At 51.9% G+C, this 19,284-nt stretch overlaps 3 protein-coding genes and 2 non-coding genes across 5 annotated transcripts, besides 2 other annotated features; 1 reads left to right on the top strand and 4 right to left on the bottom strand.

Annotated features, from left to right (window-relative positions):
- Nucleotides 1-1,095: 1,095 nt before the first annotated feature.
- CYME_CMR390C (hypothetical protein, conserved) lies at nucleotides 1,096-2,796 on the bottom strand (the record flags this gene model as incomplete). Its single annotated transcript, XM_005538556.1, has 1 exon — nucleotides 1,096-2,796. One exon carries the CDS (start codon nucleotides 2,794-2,796, stop codon nucleotides 1,096-1,098), a length of 1,701 nt encoding a protein of 566 aa, XP_005538613.1.
- A 2,510-nt stretch (nucleotides 2,797-5,306) lies between these two features.
- CYME_CMR389C (hypothetical protein, conserved) lies at nucleotides 5,307-5,987 on the bottom strand (the record flags this gene model as incomplete). The annotated part of the gene is made up of 1 exon (XM_005538555.1): nucleotides 5,307-5,987. One exon carries the CDS (start codon nucleotides 5,985-5,987, stop codon nucleotides 5,307-5,309), a length of 681 nt encoding a protein of 226 aa, XP_005538612.1.
- Nucleotides 5,988-8,693: 2,706 nt separating this feature from the next.
- CYME_CMR388C (ATP-binding subunit of unknown ABC transporter) lies at nucleotides 8,694-10,061 on the bottom strand (the record flags this gene model as incomplete). The annotated part of the gene is made up of 1 exon (XM_005538554.1): nucleotides 8,694-10,061. The coding sequence occupies one exon, from the start codon at nucleotides 10,059-10,061 to the stop codon at nucleotides 8,694-8,696; it is 1,368 nt and encodes a 455-aa protein (XP_005538611.1).
- Nucleotides 9,756-12,483: a sequence feature (transposon).
- Nucleotides 12,484-13,225: 742 nt separating this feature from the next.
- Nucleotides 13,226-16,486, bottom strand: CYME_CMR386T. The gene has a single exon (XR_002461636.1). It is a non-coding gene; the product is annotated as a hypothetical transcript (transcript).
- On the top strand, nucleotides 15,916-18,713 carry CYME_CMR385T. Its single transcript, XR_002461635.1, has one exon. It is a non-coding gene; the product is annotated as a hypothetical transcript (transcript).
- Nucleotides 18,659-19,284: part of a sequence feature (possible transcribed region) that runs on past the window's edge.

Genomic DNA, 19,284 nt, shown 5'->3' with positions numbered 1-19,284 from the left:
TTCTGCGCCTCCGTGAGACTCGAAAGAGGGTCTGACCCTGAAGCCTCCCCGTCATAACTGAAGAGGATCTGGGGCCATAAATTTCGAAGTCTCTGACTTCTAACCATATCCGTACGCTCTATTCGGGTACCCACAATATTTGTTTCACTGGTAGGGAACGAATGTGGGCATTGCGCGATGAGCGAGCGGGCGAAACAGAAGGGAGTTTGGGAACCCTTTGCCGTATGAACGCACGCAGATGGAATATGTGGGCACAAGATGGTTACGAGTGGCTACAAAACTTCGCATCCAGCCACGCACGTCTGCACTTTTGTGAGAAGAGTAATTATTCAACGACGAGCGCGCATGGGAAAAGATGCAAAGCTATCGAGTGAAGAGAATGCGGTGGCATTTGCAGCGGAGAGAACAGTTGCCGAGGGGATCGCTCACAATAAGTCCTTCATCATAGGATGCGCCATCGGGCGGGAAAACAGAGCAGATCACCGAATGGAGCCTCGTGTACCCGTCAAAGGCAAATAGCGTGTCATGAAGCAGGTCTTGATGCACCACTGGCCGGCTCCCGGATAAAGAGAAATGGAGGACATATGGAAATTCCTGATTACAGGGCCGAGTATCGCGGCTGCGACGGGGCACCGAGGCCGTATACGAAGAAAATGATGCTGGCAGGTGAGGCGTAGATCGCAGGTTCCGCCATAGTGCGATATGTGTGAAAAGCAGCCAGACGCGGAGAAATCCGGAATGTAAGAGTTCCATCAGAGTCCTTCGATCGCTGTCAATCGAGCAACAGGAAAGGAGAGACTTGCGCACTTGAAGCCAGATATAAGAGAGATGAAAAGGAAATATTGGTTGCAAAAGCCAGCACGTGCTGATGCTCTCGACAATGGGAAGCGATCCAAATGTTATTGTATCCACCCTATTTAGAGGACCCGTTCCATGCCATTCTAGCATGGGCGCAGAAACGGCTTGAGAGTTTATGGTCTGCACGAGGCTCAGATGTGCAATTCGCATGAAAATGATCAATGATGATCCCTTTGCATAGTTGGAGCCCATTCAAAAATTGATCAGCATTCTCGGACAGTGCTCTCCTAAGTCCTGTTACGTGCCATCCTTCGGTAAGATTCGAATTTCATCAAACAATTTCCGCTGTGCTGCTCGTACACCGTCATCCAGACGTTCTGAAAAGAGGGCTATAATGGTCGTCGGTGGCACAACTGTAACGCGCTTCAGTCGCAGGGTTACGTTCTGTTCGAGATATTCATCGATGATCAGTGCGTTCCGGCGGACATCCCAGAGCCGAACGCGGCCGTAGGTATTTCCATACAAAATCCCGTCTAGGATCCATTCATCTTGGCCTCGAATATCGAGGGTATAGCCCAGAAACTCATGGTATGAAGCCCCATTTCGATCACCCCAGAACATGCAGTCCGCTAAATAACCGCTATTCCAGAGCCCGAAGTATGACTTTGCAATGCCGATACGAGGTCGTCGGTAGCGTAAGCGGCGACAGTATGGCAGCGATATCATTGGGACAGAATCGTTCGGAGCGAAACGAAGCCGTTTGCAGGCAAAGGGACGCCACAGAACATGTAGGCGTCCGCTGCGATTCTTCCGTTGGGATGACGAGTAGGCAGATAGCGCTCCTGCACCTCGTTTCACAGGCATGCTGTACCAAAAAACATCTTTTCTGGTCCAGGAGTATAGCAGTGGATTCAAAAGTTGACCATGAAGCTCTCTCGAAAGCCACATATCCACCGCTGCATCACGAAGGCGAACCAGTGCTGTATTCTCGTCCGACCAAGAACGGTTCGTTATTTCCAGGGATTGGTCATGATTGAGTCGAAATTCTGGCAACTGGGGATCTACCGGTAAGGCGACCATTCTTATGCCGAAGCGCTGACGAAGCAACATACCTAAATGGATATCCTCGGCGGTGGCCCAGGTGAGGGGCTCCTCCGCGAACATCTTGAGAATCCACTTCGTCCGCAAGAACCAAGCGGAGAAGAGCACATCAGTGTCCCGCAGTAGGCCGTGTTCCCCGAAAAAATCATGATATTTATTCGGAGAAAGGCGCTTGCCAAGGCCAAACAATGAGCGCTTTCGAAGTTCGTTTCTGTAATATCGCGCCCCGCGCTGGCCAAGCACAGCATGTTTGTCGATAGAGCGGGCCCAACGCAGACACAGCTCCAGGTATCGCGCTCCCAGCACAACGTCATCATCTAAAATGAGCGTGAAAGTTGTATTCAGATTCATCGACAGCAGAAAACGTCCAAAATAACCGGGGTTGAAAGTCGGCTCCGATGTCACGAGGGAAATAGAAACCTCCGATGTCCAACTCGCAGTCTTGCGGTACTCTTCAAGAAGCTTCCCATACTGATGGACGAATGGGGACCCCAAGGCAAGAACGTTTACATGAGTGATGCTTTGCAGAGCAGTCTGACTTCCGATTCCATCGAGGACGCGACGGAATGCTCCCGGTCGAAGGAACACGTTCAGAACGACGGTTACCGTGTCGCGTGATGCTCTATGTTTCTCATGGATTTCTTTTTCATGTTTTTCAAGAAGATGCAGTATTTCTCTTAGCGACAACAGGTCGTGATGTCTCGGCGACTTTGCCGCGGGTACGTGGTGCGCTTGCTCCCGAGAGTAAATTCGTGTCTGTACTATGTTAAGCAGGGGAAGCAGAATGAAAATAACCAAACAAAGTTTTCTCTTCGAAAGCGCTTTCCAACCAGTGCTCTCAAGTGAAGAAGAGAGGCCCCTCACCTGGCCTGAATTAGCTATCCTACGGTCTACCATGCTCGCAGACGGTTTGGTGCCGTTCCTCGTAGGAAGAACCTGAGCGATTGGCTTTTTTGAGCTTTGGTTCACTAGACGTCTCCAGTCCGCTGTGGTTCTCAGAGTCCCAAAAAGCTCACGCGCCCACGGCAAAGGAGTTTCTCCAAACAAAATGCGTGTCCCCAAGCACACATAATCACAGAGTGCTCAGTACTCTGTACGAAACACGCCCAGTACCAGGCGTCGTACAAGTCAAACTCGTTCAGACATCGGATTGAGGAAAACGTTTTAGCTGCGAGCGCTGACCAGTACTGATTGCCCAAAGATATCCTCTTCAACTGCGTCACCGATGCATTTGGACGGTTCTTCATGTACCCACAAGTACGCGAAGACGATATTGATAATAAAACGCTTCTCGTTTAGATAACACATTTCGCGACTTTGTCGCCAAGGTTAAAAAGGAACACTGACCTTATCGGACTGCTGCTACCTATCGATTCCTTAACCTACCTTGAATGGATGCTTGGCCTCGAAAGTCGAATTGCAGTAATACGGGCATACAGATTCATATACAGTTCTGAGAAGTTCGGTGGTCTGTTCGACTTGACTCCTTCGACGCTTTGCCGCTAGAATGCGTTACGGATCCGAAATAAAGATGGTACGCGACGCCCTCGAACAGGGTTCGTTATTCGACCTGCATCGTTGTCCAATTCACATGTTCAACCTCAACTGTGCTGCTTTCCTTATACGCAGCAGGCTGAAAGCACGCATCCTTCAAGTTTCCGATCATTCTATTTCAAGGCGACTCGAGGGCGCAGCAGTTCGCGCCGCTGGACTGGCGAAGAATGCTGCTTGACGTCGCCCCTGAGGAAATGCTCAGAAGCTCATAGCGAAAAGTCACTGAAATTCTCACGATAAATAATCGATTGCGTTCGAGAGTCGAATCCTCCCCTCTTTGTGGTCATCGACGAAGCAGCATTCGACGGCAGCGCAATAGATCTCACGGGAGATGCTTTCATATGTCACCGTCTCTTCTGTTTGCATGGAAAGGGTCTTGGACTTTGAGTTGAGGCATCGCAGCGATTGCTTCCAGTAGAGCCTGCGTCACCGCTTTGCGGTAAGGGACCGTAAAAGGATCGAAATTTCTCGACTTTTACCCTAGCGAGGTGTCTCCTCCCCGCACTAGTGCCGTCGTGGGCAGCATCGCGCGACGCAAACCCTCCGTCCAATGAACAGCGAGCGCTGGTGTTTGCATCGGGCAGAGTACTCGCGGACATGGTCGCCCAGAAGAACCCCGTGATTTAAGGGTACAGCACCGGGCGCGGAAACCGCGGAGCGCATCCTGGGGCGCCTTCTGTACCCTTCAAGCGCATGAACCGAGCGCATGAACCGAGCGCATGAACCGAGCGCATGAACCGAGCGCATGAACCGAGCGCATGAACCGAGCGCTGAAGCGAGCCCTCACGCGCTGCAGGGTGAGCCTCGTTGGCGAAGGAGGCGTACTCCTTATATGCGACCATCTAAGCGCATCCATGCGTCACGCCTGTGCAGAGGGCAGCGAGACTGTGTCCAAAGAAGATGACAAGAGCAATTGAAACGCAGATCGCAACCTCAGCCTGTGCATGAAATGCGTCTAAACAGGCCGCAAGTAACGTGGCTCGGACTGTACTGCTGCCAGCAATACTCCCCCATTGGTGACAATAGAACTTCAGGGATAGGTGAGACCAGCGTATTCAAAGGCGAGCTTGAGAGCAACGAAAGAGAAGCAGTCGCTGAACGGTCAGTGAAAAGCTGGTTTTCATGGCAATTACGAGGGACTCAAACTCTAGGGTGTGCTTGTGAGTTCCCTGAGTGCATCTGCTTTACTTTATTCTCTCACGAGAGTAAGCATGAGACGAAGACAACGAACAAACGTTGCGGGGTGCCTCCGCAACTCATGTCGAACACACGACATTGCGCTGTGATTATTATCTACGGATACTGCCATACCATCAACTCTTATCACGCGACAATGGACAGAAGTCATTCGAAGATATACCACAGAAGAGTCGTTGGGTAGTCGTTGGGCTAGACTGCTTCCGACGCTGCTAATGCCGCGTTCATATTTCGCGGTTTCGTGGATCTTGAAAGATCTTTCGTTCTCCTTAACATGTGCGTCCATCTTTCGAAGATTTATGCGTCGGCAAAGACTGAAAATTCCCATATGTAGCAGTTTGAACAAGTAGCACGCTTGCGGAACGGATATGTGCATTGCCACGAAAGTTCACATGGCTGCTTTCTACGGAGAACTCCATCAAGCGGCAGCGCTAGAACGACGCACACGGTGTCGACTTGATGATAGGGCCTGCTCGCACTCCAGTATATAAGAGATCGAGGCAGCATGAAACAGCCATGCCACATATGTGCTCGTCTCTGCGGCAACGAGAAAAGCGTTGAAGACGCACAGAGAGCCGGTCCAATCACACCCGAGGTGTGCGTCAGGGTCTACGCAATGGTGGTCTCCTCGAAAGCTTCGGAGGCTCTCGGCATATCTAAGCTGCTGAACATTGCCATTGTATTTGATCGATGCGTGCCTGTGACCAGCGTGGATTCTCCAGGTGCTTGTGACTCGCAAAACCAGATGATTCAATAACGCGAGGCCCATCCGCGCCCGCTACGAAGGAGAAGCGGATCTGCAAGAATTCTTCTGGTGTTGAATACTTTCCCAGGCGCTCTGGCCATTCGACCAAGCATATTTGATGGGTGAATATATCGGCAAAGTCCGCAATTGGGCGATCGTCAGCGTTCTCCAGCCTATACAAGTCCAGATGATGAAGAACTACACCAGGAACTTTGGCCTTGTTCTCGTAGTCCGGATAGGTCACGTCCAGAAGATACGTAGGTGAGACAACTTCAAGTTCGGGATCGTTCAGAAACTCTTGAATAAAGCCCCGAGCCAATGTCGTCTTTCCGGCTCCGAGGCTGCCCTGAAGCAGAAACACATCGCCAGGCCGTGCAAGGCGAGCCAGCGCAGCGCCTAGCCTCCAAGTATCAGGTGGAGACTCTAAGCGGAAACGGCGACAACTCACCCGCTCTATAGAGGAGCACTGCTGGTGCTGCTGAGACGAGTACTGTGCGAAAACGCTCATCGAGGAGGGTTGTTGCGAAACAGTCGCTTTTCGTGCCCTTACCCTAAGCAGAGGGAGAAAGCCACTCAGCGTGTTTCTTCGCATAGAAATGCCAGAAGGAAGTCGCTGACTTCAGCGTGGACTTCGATCGCCACCCCGTGTCCTTCTAAGGAAGCAGCTTTCGTCCTCAGCTCGAGAAAGCACCACTAGCAACATAAATGCTGCTACGAACAGACCGCAGCGCGTTATGCAGCTCGTTGCAGAATCCACCGTCGGTCGTGAGGCGAGCTTCCATTGCCTGCTCCGACGAAGCGTGCCTTGTACATGTGCCACATAAAAATAAGACTGATGCACTCAGGGAACTCACAAGCACACCCTAGAGTTTGAGTCCCTCGTAATTGCCATGAAAACCAGCTTTTCACTGACCGTTCAGCGACTGCTTCTCTTTCGTTGCTCTCAAGCTCGCCTTTGAATACGCTGGTCTCACCTATCCCTGAAGTTCTATTGTCACCAATGGGGGAGTATTGCTGGCAGCAGTACAGTCCGAGCCACGTTACTTGCGGCCTGTTTAGACGCATTTCATGCACAGGCTGAGGTTGCGATCTGCGTTTCAATTGCTCTTGTCATCTTCTTTGGACACAGTCTCGCTGCCCTCTGCACAGGCGTGACGCATGGATGCGCTTAGATGGTCGCATATAAGGAGTACGCCTCCTTCGCCAACGAGGCTCACCCTGCAGCGCGTGAGGGCTCGCTTCAGCGCTCGGTTCATGCGCTCGGTTCATGCGCTCGGTTCATGCGCTCGGTTCATGCGCTCGGTTCATGCGCTCGGTTCATGCGCTTGAAGGGTACAGAAGGCGCCCCAGGATGCGCTCCGCGGTTTCCGCGCCCGGTGCTGTACCCTTAAATCACGGGGTTCTTCTGGGCGACCATGTCCGCGAGTACTCTGCCCGATGCAAACACCAGCGCTCGCTGTTCATTGGACGGAGGGTTTGCGTCGCGCGATGCTGCCCACGACGGCACTAGTGCGGGGAGGAGACACCTCGCTAGGGTAAAAGTCGAGAAATTTCGATCCTTTTACGGTCCCTTACCGCAAAGCGGTGACGCAGGCTCTACTGGAAGCAATCGCTGCGATGCCTCAACTCAAAGTCCAAGACCCTTTCCATGCAAACAGAAGAGACGGTGACATATGAAAGCATCTCCCGTGAGATCTATTGCGCTGCCGTCGAATGCTGCTTCGTCGATGACCACAAAGAGGGGAGGATTCGACTCTCGAACGCAATCGATTATTTATCGTGAGAATTTCAGTGACTTTTCGCTATGAGCTTCTGAGCATTTCCTCAGGGGCGACGTCAAGCAGCATTCTTCGCCAGTCCAGCGGCGCGAACTGCTGCGCCCTCGAGTCGCCTTGAAATAGAATGATCGGAAACTTGAAGGATGCGTGCTTTCAGCCTGCTGCGTATAAGGAAAGCAGCACAGTTGAGGTTGAACATGTGAATTGGACAACGATGCAGGTCGAATAACGAACCCTGTTCGAGGGCGTCGCGTACCATCTTTATTTCGGATCCGTAACGCATTCTAGCGGCAAAGCGTCGAAGGAGTCAAGTCGAACAGACCACCGAACTTCTCAGAACTGTATATGAATCTGTATGCCCGTATTACTGCAATTCGACTTTCGAGGCCAAGCATCCATTCAAGGTAGGTTAAGGAATCGATAGGTAGCAGCAGTCCGATAAGGTCAGTGTTCCTTTTTAACCTTGGCACCGGCGTACAAGCCTTGGAGAATCCAGGTTTCGTCCAGCATTGACGACTGTAGAGTCTGGCCAGGTTGGGCTCCCCGTTGCCTGCGAAAAATGCCGCATTCGTTTGCCCTGCCTCGCACTGCCGTCCCATATACCATTCCCCGCTGCGCAGGAACGTGCACAGGTGAGGCTCACAGCGACACAGGAAAACAGGTTTTTGACCTATCTACGCAACGAGTTACGATGTGCGACCAGGCTTGGACGTTATGCCCCGCAGCACAGACTCTCCACAATAGCTGCCGGGGTTACCTGCCGGGTCCTATAGCGCAACACCGCTTTACAGATACGCTCTGTTCAGGAAACACCTCTGTTACCGAGAGGATAAGTTCACAAAGCAGGAAAATTCAAGTGAAGTTTCCTGAACGGTTTCGTATGAGAAAGCTCATGCTCTTTCAGAAAAAAACGCAGACGAGCCGTTTCGGCGAGAGAAACAGCAGCACCGCAGTAAGACTCATATCAAGTCCTGGCCAACCCGCACTTGCTGTGCATAGGAGAGAGCAACAGTGACAAGGAAGACCAATGTACAGCATGCAGGCGACCATTGCGTGAGAAAGTCTCAACCAGGTCCAGTAACTAGTGCGGATACAGAGTTTCTGCTGCGGTAGCTCGAAGCCGCAGTGGTCTTACTAGGATGCGCGTACTGCCTGTTCTACGGTGGATGCGGCCTATCGTTGCTCTTGCTTGCAGGCGTTGGTGCCAGGCGGGCCGCCATTCATACGTTCATCGCATGAGCTGCAGTGAATCTCGCCTGGACAATACAAAGAGCGCAAAAAAGCAGTGGAAAGACTGCTCCCAAGAGAGCAGTCACGGAGTTGAATTTCGATCGCAGCCAGTCGGCTTTCTGCGATTGATAAATGCCACGTGCTCGCGTGTACGCGGCTATATGAGCCGCGCTGGCGGATATAACTGCATCCGAAAAAAGTGTTGGCGTCCACTTACCGGGACCGCTGTCTTCGAATAGACCTCTGATGCGGGCAGCATCACGGACTGCTCTTCAGAGGTTTCCGAGACGCTAGCTTTCCAAGCTGGAACGGCGCTTTGGTTTCCGCTTTTTCGTGCTTGCATCCAATCGCGCGGCTTCATCTGCAGCGCGAAAATCGCGCCCAGCAAACGACATATAGACATCGCTCAGACTCACACCTCGTTCCGTAATACCGAAGAGATCAAATCCTTTTCCTTTCAGTGTCTGACGAATTCTTTCCGCGTACACCGAATAGGCTTCATCCTCGTTCAACGAAGGATCAATACCTAGCTGATCCAGCAGCTCCGGCTCAACAAATAGCTCGAGCGCATTGTAATCAAATGCATTGATCTGCGCCCTCTCTACGATGCCCTCGCTTCGTAGCGCCTCCAGAGCCGCCTGGGCAATATTTTCTGGACAAAACTCCTCCACTCGAATCGTGAACCGTCTACCACCGATTTGGCGTTTCAGGTCTGGCGGCGAACCGACCGCGATCGAGACCCCCTCATCCAGAATAGCGACTCGGTCAGCCAGAATCTCAACTTCTTCTAAGTAGTGAGACGTGAAAACAATCGTATTCCCCGCTGTAGCATATTTTCGAACAGCATTCCAGATAACTCGCCGGCTGCTAAGATCTAAGCCGACCGTGGGCTCATCAAGCAACAGAACTGAAGGTTCATGCAGCAGCCCTAGAGCGAGATCGAGGCGCCTCTTGATTCCTCCCGAATAGGTGCCCGTTAGGCGATCCACGTAGGGCTCGAGTTCTAGCATGCCGACAAGTTCATCAATGCGACGACGCAAATGAGCGGGTGGCATGTGGTACAAGTTTCCAAAGAGTTCCATATGCTCACGCCCAGTGAGAATTTTATCAACACCGGCGTCTTGAAAGACCACTCCTATGCAATGCCGCACCGCAAAGGACTCTCGCACCGTATGTTTGCCTAACACGTACACAGCACCTCGATCTGGCTTGCACAAAGTCGACATGCAACGTAAGAGCGTTGTCTTGCCCGAAGAGTTCGGGCCAAGTAAACCGAAGACTTCACCAGCGTAAACGTCAAGGGACACCCCCCTGAGAGCCGGAACTGTCAACGCTTCAAAACGCCAAGAGAAGAGGCTTTTCTTTTTATCTTGGAACGACTTGTATACGTCCTCTACTCGCACAGTCGGTTCGATTCCTATGCTATTGCCCGCCGGATCAGTGTTCCGTTGCATCTTCAAGGGATTTGAAGTCCTCGAGTGCGTGCGTGACGTGCAGACACCACGACGGATACACGGCATCGGGGCAGCGCGGAAGCCCGCTGCTGAGACTGAGCAGCGGTGCGCGACCGAGGCTGGCTTTCCTGTCGAAGTGCCAGTTGCTCCAAGCGTACAACTCCAATATAAAGACGTCGACGAGTGCAGCCCAGTCTGCCACATAAAGCTGTACAATATATGTGCTAAACCTCAAGAAAGCTGCAGAAAATAGCCCAGAGCGTATGCGTAGAGCGCTCTTCGGATCAGCGGGTAGGATTGCAGGTGCAGGCGGCGCTCATGTCGGCGCCACGAAAATACTTTCCTGGCATAGAATGTATGTCTTTCCAGCGACGTTGTGACACCTTCCGATATCTTTTTCGCCGGCCCCCTGCTATCGGTATCAGCTCGTCCTTGAGCATTTTGACTCTGAGAGGCAATCCCACAAAATTGGCACGCGTTATCCCTGCGGGCCTTGTTTTCAACACAGAATATCTCCTGATATTGATAGCAGCGTTCAAGCCTCGGATCACGAGCTCCATGCGTTTCTTGCCGCCGCTCGTGTTCCGAGTACAAGTAGTATTCGAACTTGCGCCTTTCGTGCCATATGCTGCTCTGTAAGCTCTCCGTATTTTTCTTTCGCCGAAGCGCCCGCTGGCGTTTCTTTATCTCGAACTTCTCAAGTGTACACCCCAGCTCATTCCTAAGATTTTTTATTTCTTCAAATGAACGCACTTCGTTATGTCTTCAGGTGGGGACCTTCCCCAAAAGAGCAGTATTTGCGCAAGCAAAATAAAATTGGCTCCGGCGTGTCACCGTGTGCTGAACGCATCATCGATTCGAATAGTGGTGCGTGCATTGCTTTTTTTGATAGAAAACTCTCCTTCGATGCGGTTGAACCGCGGAGCGTACGAAGGAATGAAAAGCATCTCTACTCCGATAGCCTCGGCAAAAGCCCGAACGCAACGGGAATGGCGAAGTACCACGTTGTCCAACAGAACGAAGTCGCCGGACGTCTGGGAAAAGTCTTCAATGATTCGACAAAGTTGTTGGTGCTGTTGTGAGGGCCTTCTGTTCCAGCAAAACCCAGGCCGCCACTTGAATCCACTACAGCTAGAACAGATAATATCGTCGTTCTCTTTGAGTCCGATCGCACAGACAATGGGCTCCCTTCACCTCGAATACTCATCAACGACCCGACCGTCTTGTCCGAAGGGAGTCTCATCGACTGAAACAACAAACCGACGCCCCTCTGTTTCATGCCGATAATGACGTTCCAGGAACTTTGTTTTAACTGCGATGTCGGTAAAAAGATGGCCTTGAGTGAACAGGGATTTTTTGCGACTGTTTGCCAGTTTTTCAGCATTACATGAACTACCGGTTGAGAAACAGAGAAGCAGGTGGCGACCACGATCCTCGCTTTTGCTTTCAGTCAGGTGATTAACAGGTCATTCTCTACCATTAAACGCAAGTGCTCTTTGAGAATATCGGGTTTTGATGCGGAGCGCATGTAACTCTTTCTTAAAGTGCTCTACCACCACGCGAGTAATATGGTGTGACTGACCTGCAGGGTAATTGCAGTTCTCCTTGCACTGTTCAGTAAAAATATATTCTACAGGCAATTCGTCTACGATTTGTACGGTACTGTGCCTAGTGGTTTTGATCTCGTGGTAAGCGCGGTAGCGGAGGTGAAATTAAACTTAGTTGAAAGGGATACGCAGTTGGGAACCACGCAACATATACCGCTTTTCTGCGCAGCTCGATGGTATCGGCTACGAAAGGTCTTGATTTCCATTCTGAAATGGAATCGTTCAGGTTGATAAGCTCTGAAATGAGGTAAGAGTAGCGAAAGCGTCGTGAAACGCCTCTATGACGCTTATCTGCTGGATAGAATGGCCCGGAAGGCATTGCATGCGGATTTCGCGCCGGATAAGCAACTTTTCGAAGTTCGATAGAAAGACAAAACCTCTGTGCTTCACGACCAGCCCTGTACCTAAGTCCGAAACATCGGGGAGATTATGCGTATCGAAAATTTGAGTTCTTTGCCAGAAATTTTTTCCAAGAAACGCCTTTCATCTGTTCCACTTCGGTTGCTGCGTTGTAGCCGGGGCGCGCTCGTCACCCGCGGCTTGCCGGGAGTCCCGAAGAGTCCAAGTGCACAGAATGCTCCTGTCTGAGCGTCCTTAGCCTCTTGATTTGGACTTGTTTAGGTTAGTGGAGTGTTGCCAAAAAGTCAGGGCATACGATATCACCATAGCGGAGACAAAAGCTGCCGCTGGACCCACAACGGCTGCGGTGCCCAGAGAAGCGAGGCGCGGTAAACCCACTGCGTGCTCTTCTTTCTCAAACGGCAGCTCGCGAGGTGCTCTCACGTTACTAGCCCGTCCAGCACCAGGTGGTCGTAACGTGCTGCAACCCCGGGAACAAGGAGCCTGAAAGAGACCGTAGCACGACTTCTCCAAAAAGCGCACAACTCGAAGCGCTGGTGCTACAGCGTGCACCATAAACTTGTCAGTGTTCTTCGCAGCTTACACTGCGGCGTCTTCGTCGCGATGCCTCTCTCCCCGTTTCAGAACTGACTGCCAAGCAAACACTGAAAGTATTCTATGCCGGAAGACGTGCAAGGCAGCGCTTCAGGGTCCCCGTGCAGGAGACGCGCGATGCTCACATCTCGGGAAAAGCTTAAGCTAAACAAAGTTGAATAAATCTTTCTGCAACTGTACAAGAAACATCATTGGGCGCCGCTCCCGAATTTTGCATCAAGCATGTGCCTGTGTAACATTTAACGCTACATAAGTTCATAGTTCTCACTTAAATTGCGTTCCGCACTCAGTTCAATGTTATCAAATCCTTTACCACGATATATAGCACAGATGCATATGAAATGCGTTCATTTTCAAAAATACAAAATCGAAGGGAGCGTCATTGATACGGCTGTCAGGGATCCTGGAGGCGAGTCATAGCTGTCTGGCGGAAAAAATCGAAAGGAGACCTCGCCTTGCAGACCGTGGGGCGGAAAAGAACACGGTAGGTATGCGAGAAACGGTGTTTAACGGACGGGATGATGATGATACCGTACCAGCGCAGAGGGCACGAATTTTGAGGAATCCCTGCATTGGTGAGTTCCACCAGAGGCATTAGACGCAGGGAGTAATTGAAAAGTCACTTTAACGCCGCCATCAATATTAAAGGATATGCGGCGCTGAAGACAACACCCGAGGAGCTAACGCGGGCGAGCTTTTTGGGGCAGCCTCTTGTACTTGAAGTTAACAACGAGAAGCTGACACCGATGGCACGGGGCCGGCCAATAAAGGCCGGAAGGCGTCGGTGACTGGACATGAGTTTACCTCATGTTCGCGAAACATTTTCGCCCCGCAGAGCGTATTCATATATATATAAAAGTACGCAGCTGTACAGAGAACTAGCTCTACCGCTGCAAAAGAGTGCTGTACAGAATATGAACGTAATAGCGCGGTAACTCAAACTAAAGTTGCAGACAGCTGCACGCTGCTGCACAGAGAAAGTTTTCGAGACTGTACCGGAATGCCGCCCGGACGAAATTCAAGGCCAGCGCAGAGTCATGTTTGAATGCCACGCACTGCAGCGCCAGCCTCGTTTGCTACAGCGCTATACTCCGTAATACCCAAGTAAGGAATACGATGAGTGTTCCACAATTACCCACGAACATTGTTCGTGGCGAAGGTATATGGCAGTCCGGCCTTGATACAGTGCAGACCGTACCATACAAGTGGCTTGCTCCAAGCGGGGACTTAATCGCCGCTCTGATGATACATGATGTTTTTCATCGAGAGTCCGCAGCATTCCAGCACAATACCCACACTGCATACTAGACAATCGAATCGAAGCCTCGCCTGAAGTAAAGCCGATGGACGCTCCTGAAGAACGATGCAGTTCCAGATGCTGATATGGGCGCTCAAATCTCGGTTCAGAAACTGGACGCGTTTCCCGTTCGTGATGGAGACACTCCACAGCAAGCGTCTCAACTGTGAGTGCATTGCCACCTGGAGCTCAATGAACTCAGCGTACGTCATCTCATACGTCTGGCTCCGTTTCCAAATCGTCTTCACCGGCAGTTTCAGCGTGTCTCTGTGCTCGCGATGTGAGAATCTCGTCCAGAGCTCATCACCGAGAGCACTTCAGTGCCGGTTCGCGGATCCCTTGTGCGTTATCGACGACAGTCCAGTTCTGCAACTAGAGCGCGTCCACCGCCATGCACTATCTTTATAAGATGCAACCGATCGGCCAGTTCCGTTTCCAGTGCTTTGAGGAAGCTTGCGAATACCCGCCTCGTGCCCGCGAGCGGTTGCGACTGTTGGAGACTCGAGCTCGGTCCCGCGTTCCTCTGCCATGGCTCGTCCGCATGAGCGATCTAGTCGCTCATACCCGTTATGAATGAGGTGCGCAGTGCATCTCCTTTTGCCCGATACCGTACTCAGCGCGTCACGACAGGTCTTTACGTCGTCATTCCACGAGTTGGTACGCCTGCTGGCGTCGTTCACGTCCAACTCCGGATGATACCGGGCCCTGGAGGCGTGGAGCAGACTCATTTGCTTTCCGTTCAGGTCTCTGGCGCTGCCCCGTGACGAACGGGCACGGTGACGGCCACGGCGCCCTCAGAAACGGCATCCACGCGCACCACGAAGCCTTCACGTTCGTTTTCCGTAAGCGGTTGAATATGAGTCTCGTTGCTCCGAGCGGGCCGGGGTTTCGCAAAGTGCATGCTGTTTGATGTGCCGTGCGCGTCTCCAAGGCCCCTGTACATCGCTTTCCGTGTTTTCCCAGCCAACGAGTGGCGATGAACGAGCCCCGCCAACGCTCTGCCCGAAATAGGTAGAGTGCCCCCTAGCTGCTCGTGCGCACACATCGTAGACCACTGAGGACGTCGTACACCACACAAATATGCACGGTGGTATCATGGGCTTTGCCCCGAAATGCGGGGACCGTATCGACCAGGGGTTTGAGGATGCAAAGGCGCTCACATACGACCAGAGGGTCTGCCTTGCGGTGGAGCGCCGCGTTCGCGAAAACCTAGCAGCGCAGGATGCAAGTTAGGCCAGGTCAACGCCCGCGTAATCCTTCCGAGACGACGTGCCCAGCTCCGGAACAGAAACCTACTCCATGAGCTCGGACGATCTGGAGCGTCGCTCGTTCTCGATGCGACATCTCCGAGCTCGCTTCCAGCACCTTCTCGTCCGGAGCCAGCTCGTCACGTGCCTCCACGGACATCCCAAGAGCCGCTTGCGTCAGTCGCCAACATTTCGTCGACCACAACGCTGTGGACGCAACGAGTACAACGCCTCTGGGGTGCGCCTCGTAGGGTAGTCGCCACGGACCCGCTCTTGGCTATGGGTTCTGAGGTTTGGGCGAAACTTTTCCTGGCACCTACGCTGTCCATGGGCCGAGCAACCATGTAGTGCAGCGCAGAAACGGATGCCGGCCAGCGTGTGTATTGGTCAATGACACCACGAACAGGCCCGCTGGCATGCTCGGAGCGGAGCATTCCTAGTGCTGTCGCTCGAGGGTTTGACCAAAAACTCCCTACGAATGCGAACTGCTGGCAGCGCTGCCTCCGAAACCCTTGCCGCCAGTTGCTGCACGAGGGGCATCCATTCGGGGAGAGCTAGGCGAGCCTTCCGACAACCACATTCTACGCAATACCTAATAGCCCTGGGCATCTCACGTACTCGGAGAATTTTTTCCGTTGATGCGTTCTGGCACCGACGTGTAGGCGCTGGTTTCGGACTGGCCTTTCCAGTGCGCAGGGTTTCCTTCCTGACTCTCGTCGTCCTCTTTGCGGCTGGGATCCTTCTCTTTTCTGTCAGGTGGTTGCTTCGCATTCTCCTTTCGTGGCGGGTAGCGTGGATGTGCACGTCGCACTCCACTTCCATTTTCTTACACCGGCAGTCAGACCCCGTGGATGGACGGCGAGCCAGCAACTTGCCTCCCCGCGTATATATGTTTCCGATCCCGCAGCTGCCTTTTCCACGAGCTTCTCAGCCGCGAGCGTGCCAAACGCCTGAGGCGCGCTTCACCGATCCCTCCCCGCAGGCGACCCGCTCAGCACCAGAGTCGTTCAACGCTGACGAAGACTGAAAACGACTTGTCCAAGGACAGCGTCACGCATCCGAGCGTTTTTATGGAACGCATCCTGAGGGAAAGCATGGCGACGGAGGACAGAGAAGACGCTTCCAACTGGACTGAGCGTGCACTTCCAGGCTGAAGCGAACACCAGCTCAACGCTCGTCTCAGCTGCGCACTCGTGGAGCGCCTTTGCGTCACAGCAAGCAACGTGGCCTACCCGCAGGACAGAATAACGCGAGAAGCAGAGGCCACAGAGTGCTTCGAAGAAGGGAGGCAGACGTGTTGCTTGAGTCTGCCTGTTTGCCGATACTCAGGCGACTACATGCTTGAATCGCCGCTGGGGCTGATGTTGTCGTCGCTACGCTCACCGGTCGAGGCTTTACGAGAGGCATTTCGCACCGCTTTGCGTATCTACGGTTAGATCCTCCGTTTTTCACGAAAGAGCTGTTGCCGAGAGAGGCGAGTACCGGTCGCTCCTGTCATAAGCGTTCGCCTATCAATGCGGAATCGAAAATGTCCAGCTCGTGACGGTCTCCTGGGGAGGCACCTTTTTTTCTCTTTGCCCATCCATGTCGCTTCACCACGGCTCATATCAAGGGTATGGAAAATTCGCATCCAGTGGGTTTTCTGATACCGTTTCTTTGAGCATCTGTGGACTGGCGTACACTGATGGAGAGACAGTCATGTCGATAGCACTTGGAAGGCCCTATTTTGGGATCATGAGCGGCAGGAGAACGACCCGCTCAAGCGAGACTGACCCGCCTGTTGATCACAGAATGAATGACTTGTACATTCAAGACCGTCTCCGCGCAAGCTAGCAGTGCCAGCGGGACGACTATCCGCGACTTTTTGCATATCCAAAGGACGCCACTGTCAGTTGCATATCTGCGAGAGAGACGATCGGAAACAAATATGGGCTGCTGGTCCAGGTGTTCCAGGATTCACTGGTCTGAGTTTAGCGCACCGTCAGCCGCATTCGTGGACTCCGCGGCCTCGGCCAGCATAGCTGTTTGATCGGTGGTGCTCTTGGTCATATTTATAATTAGAGTCTGAATAGCAACACCGAAACTTCCTTGTGCTGTCATGCATCGTCGAGATGCTCAGAAATCTGGCGAGGCATCACTGTTGACAACGGAACAAACTGCGTGCAAATTATCCACACTTTTCAGAACGAAATGGTGCAACTCCGACTAGCTCATTCGTGCTTACACCGGTAAGTTTTGGGGTCTTTCGATTGTTTTCAATACTTGCCTTTCGGGTCTTTCACTGCGATTGCTTCATTTCCATTTTTTTTCATATCCGCCTTTATGTACGCCGGTCTTTCTTCTTCCTCCAGCTGCGTGGTCAGCCGTCCATGGGTATTGATCGCAACGTTCAAGTCCTGAATTCGAGGCTTCTTGCTGTTTTCTACGTATTTCCGCACTGGCGGAAATTGAGACGTACGCTTCGACTGCTGTTACATTTTCTTCGTACACGGCATCGGTGTGCCCTTCGCAGCCGCGACATGTGACGACCTAGAGGTATTTCCGTATGTCCACCACACGTCCGTCACAGATGGTCACATGACGGCGCATGAAGACCCGTCTCAGGGCACGGTTAATGCCCTTGATGGGTACAGAAGGCTTGCCTGGACACCCTCGTTCATTCCCGCGCCCGCTCCCATATCCCGGAATCATTTGCTTCTTCTAGGCGATTGCCTGTGCAAGGACTCTATCCGCTTCACACGCGAGCGCACTGTGTCGCATTCTGTGTCACTGTGGACAATGATATTGTTTATCATAGAAATAGCACCCGAGCGAAAATCTTGACTGGTGTTGAAGTTGTGAAATCTCGCTCCATCTAAACTCCTTTCGAGCGAAGCGTTGACGCACTCTTCACCTCAAGCGATTGCTTCGTGCCTTCAAGTTAGAATCCAATACCCTTTTCCACGCAAACAAAATATATGTTTTTCTCTGGTGGCATGCCCCATCAAGGGATTAAGCTGCTTTTTAATTTTGTTTCGTCGATTGCCACAAAGAAGGGCGGGTTTATTTTTCGAACGGATTCGATTGGTTTGTGACAGCTTCAGTGAGGTTACTGTATGAATTTGTGAACGACTCGTCAGGGGGCGATGTTGAGTACCTTTTGTCGTGAGTCCAGCGGTGCGTATTGCGACATCCGAGAGCTGTTTTGAATACAACCATCGAAAATATGGAGATTAGGCAATTCGGGTATGCTGTATTGAAGGAAAGGAGATAGGTGGAGGCTTGTACGTACAAATTGGATAAGTATATCCGCTACTTTATGAATTATGATTCGACATCGTGGCGAATCAGCTTGATAACAGTGACGGGAAAAATCCAGCAGCAAAGAATCTAAGGAGCCAATCCGAAAAGTCGACTATGAATCCTATAACAACATATGAATCCGTCAGCAATTATTGCCGCACTTCGAATGCCGAGGCAGCACATCTCAATAAATGTTCCACCGAAACACAAAGACAGGAAAAAGACGACTGGTTCGATGCAACAGTTGTTCAGAGCAAATGGAAGCGGGCACGTCAATACGCTGCCGCTCGTTCATATGTCGCATGTTCCGTAGACCTGTTCAAACCTGCAGTGGTAACTGCATAGACGGTTTTCTAGAGTTTTACACAAATAGAACTTTCAAGCATATGGAGACACTGAGAAGATCTGAGCAGAGATGATAAATTTCGCAAGCCAAATGCACTCATGGATGAAACTGTAAAAGCTGCGAGTTCGTCTTCACCGGCGAAAGTTCAACGGAATGCGGACGCAAGCGTAATCCCATGCCCCCTTGAAGACAATGCCGACAAGCCGCAGTGCTCTCGAACCCCAGATTTACTACAATAACCAACAACGTTTTTATCTTTCACACGGCGTGAGCCAGCAGCGCTGGGTTCCCCAGGACTTGTGCATCGACATTTCATGCAAATGCCCAAAAAGATACCTGTTCTTTTCCGAAAAACCTATTTGGGAAAATTCTTTCGAGCTTTATCAACCTGCCAAATTTACCGAAGTATCGTTCAACAGAGATAGCCCAAAGCGCACAGCGTCCGCTGGAACATGTGTCGATTCCAGAAGCGGTGTTTCCCCAAGTTTATCGCCCCGCACTTTTGCAGCCCTTGGTCAGTTTCAACGTTTCCGTCCCCATGTGCCACAATGACCTGGTTTTAGGCTCTCGTTCTCAGAAACGCTCCAAACAAAGCAGACTTGAAGCGAAAGAAACCCGCCAGACCGCACCTTTCAAACGGCGAGAGAGCCGATCGCTGCTAGCGCCTTTACGAAGAACAGCTCCAGTACGCCCC

This window comes from Cyanidioschyzon merolae, chromosome 18 (genome assembly GCF_000091205.1).
Source record: "Cyanidioschyzon merolae strain 10D DNA, chromosome 18, complete genome".
Lineage (NCBI taxonomy): Eukaryota > Rhodophyta > Bangiophyceae > Cyanidiales > Cyanidiaceae > Cyanidioschyzon > Cyanidioschyzon merolae.
The sequence above is the reverse complement of the archived record's forward strand: the minus strand, read 5'-3'. Positions and strand labels throughout refer to the sequence as shown.